Source organism: Haliaeetus leucocephalus, unplaced genomic scaffold (assembly GCF_000737465.1).
Source record: "Haliaeetus leucocephalus isolate CR32 unplaced genomic scaffold, Haliaeetus_leucocephalus-4.0 Scaffold361, whole genome shotgun sequence".
NCBI lineage: Eukaryota > Metazoa > Chordata > Aves > Accipitriformes > Accipitridae > Haliaeetus > Haliaeetus leucocephalus.
The window spans coordinates 4,354-6,066 of NW_010972797.1; the positions used below are offsets into that span (position 1 = coordinate 4,354).

The following is a 1,713-nucleotide window of genomic DNA, read 5'->3' on the forward strand; positions in this document are numbered from 1 at the left end:
CCCCAGGTGGGGGACCCCCCCCCCAGCGTGTGGGGACCCCCCCCAGGGTGTGGGAACTCCCACAGGGTGTGGGGGGACCCCCCCATTCAGGCAGCGCAGGCAGCCCCCCACTCCTGGCTTCTCCCCCGGGATGGGGAGTGCCTGCTGGGGGGGGGGCAGTGGGGTGAGGGGGTACCCCAAACCTCACTCCCACCCCCCAGGGGTCACAGGGCTGTGACACCCCCGTGGGTGTCACACAGACTTTGGGGGGGGAGTGTTAATCCTCAAGGTGCCACCTTGGGTGGGCAAATATCCCCCCCACCAGGTCCCACCAGGGATGGGGAAGACCCTGGCCCCATCGGGACCACCCTTGGGGGCCCTCCCTCAGGCCCTGACCCCTGGGCCCCCCCCCCCCGTCTTCCCGCAGTGTCGTTCGTCCTCTCCAGGATGGCGGCTTGTGGGGGGGCCGCTAAGAACAAGGTGACGGTCTCCAAGCGGGTTTGGGACTTCTTGACCAAGGAGAGCCCGGCCAAGCTGGCCCGTCTGAAGGAAGAGACCAAGGTCAGCATCATGGTGGACGGCGAGACCTCCGACATCTACGTCCTGCAACTCTGCGTCCCCCCCCCTGGCCCCCCCGGGGGCCTCTGCCCGGCCCGTAAAGCCCTGAAAGCATTACTGAAGGAAACGGAGAAAGAATTGAAGAAGAAAACTCAACGCCATGGCGAGTTGGTGGGCTGCGTCACTGTCCTGGAACCCGGCGGGACCGGTTTGGGGGGCCGGGGGCCGGTGGGAAGCCGTGGTGGGGGGTCGGCGGTAGCCGGTTGTTCGAGGGAAGAGGAACCCGACCGGCAGTGTCCCATCTGCCTGGGGGAGATCCAGAAAATGAAGACGTTGGAGAAATGCCGGCATTCCTTCTGCGAGGACTGCATCACCCGGGCGTTGCAGGTGAAGACGGCCTGCCCCATGTGCGGGCGCTTCTACGGGCAACTGGTGGGCAACCAGCCCCCCAATGGGCGCATGCTGGTCACCCGGGACGCCGGCCTCCTCCTCCCCGGCTACGAGAAGTTTGGCACCATCATCATCCAGTACGTCTTCCCGCCCGGCGTCCAAGGGGTAAGATGGCACCGGTACCTCCCACCCAAAACTCCCTCACCAGGCTAGCCTGGGTGGGCCAGAAGGGTCTGGGTGCTGCTGGCATTTGGGTGTCCCCAGCCGTCAGGGTGCTTCTCAGCCAAATTGGCACCCCTGGGTGTCCCTGACCCAGCTCTGTCCCCCTGGCACCCTTGGACACCCCCAAAACCCTGCTGGGTGTCCCTGACCCAGCTCTGTGCCCCTGGTCCACTTGGGGACCCATGAACCCTGCGGAGTGCTCAGGGTGCCCTGCTGGCACCCCTGGGTACCCCCAAACCCTGCTGGGTGCCCTGTCCCAGCTCTGTGCCTCTGGTGCCCTTGGGTACCCCCAAACCCTGCTGGGTGCCCCCAACCTAGTTTTATTGGGTGCCCCTGACCCAGCTCTGTGCCCCTGGTGCCCTTGGGTACCCCTAAACCCTTCTGGGTGTCACTGGCACCCCTGGGTGTCCCCAAAACCCTGCTGGGTGCCCCTGACCCAGCTCTGTACCCCTGGCACCTTTGGGTATCCCCAAAACCCTGCTGGGTGTCACTGGCACCCCTGGGTGTCCCCAAAACCCTGCTGGGTGCCCCTGACCCAGCTTTGTACCCCTGGCACCCTTGGGT

General features: G+C 65.8%; 2 protein-coding genes across 2 annotated transcripts in view; both read left to right on the forward strand.

Annotated features, from left to right (window-relative positions):
• The window catches only part of PIP4K2C (phosphatidylinositol-5-phosphate 4-kinase, type II, gamma), a 4,563-nt gene extending 4,346 nt beyond the window's left edge, over positions 1-217 (forward strand). Inside the window, exon 8 of the mRNA XM_010572841.1 lies at positions 201-217. Within this exon, the coding sequence (XP_010571143.1) occupies positions 201-217 (17 nt within the window). The remainder of the gene's footprint in view (positions 1-200) is intronic.
• A 199-nt stretch (positions 218-416) lies between these two features.
• The window catches only part of DTX3 (deltex 3, E3 ubiquitin ligase), a 2,325-nt gene continuing 1,028 nt past the window's right edge, over positions 417-1,713 (forward strand). The window contains exon 1 of the mRNA XM_010572842.1: positions 417-1,106. Within this exon, the coding sequence (XP_010571144.1) occupies positions 427-1,106 (680 nt within the window). The 5' untranslated portion in view covers positions 417-426. The remainder of the gene's footprint in view (positions 1,107-1,713) is intronic.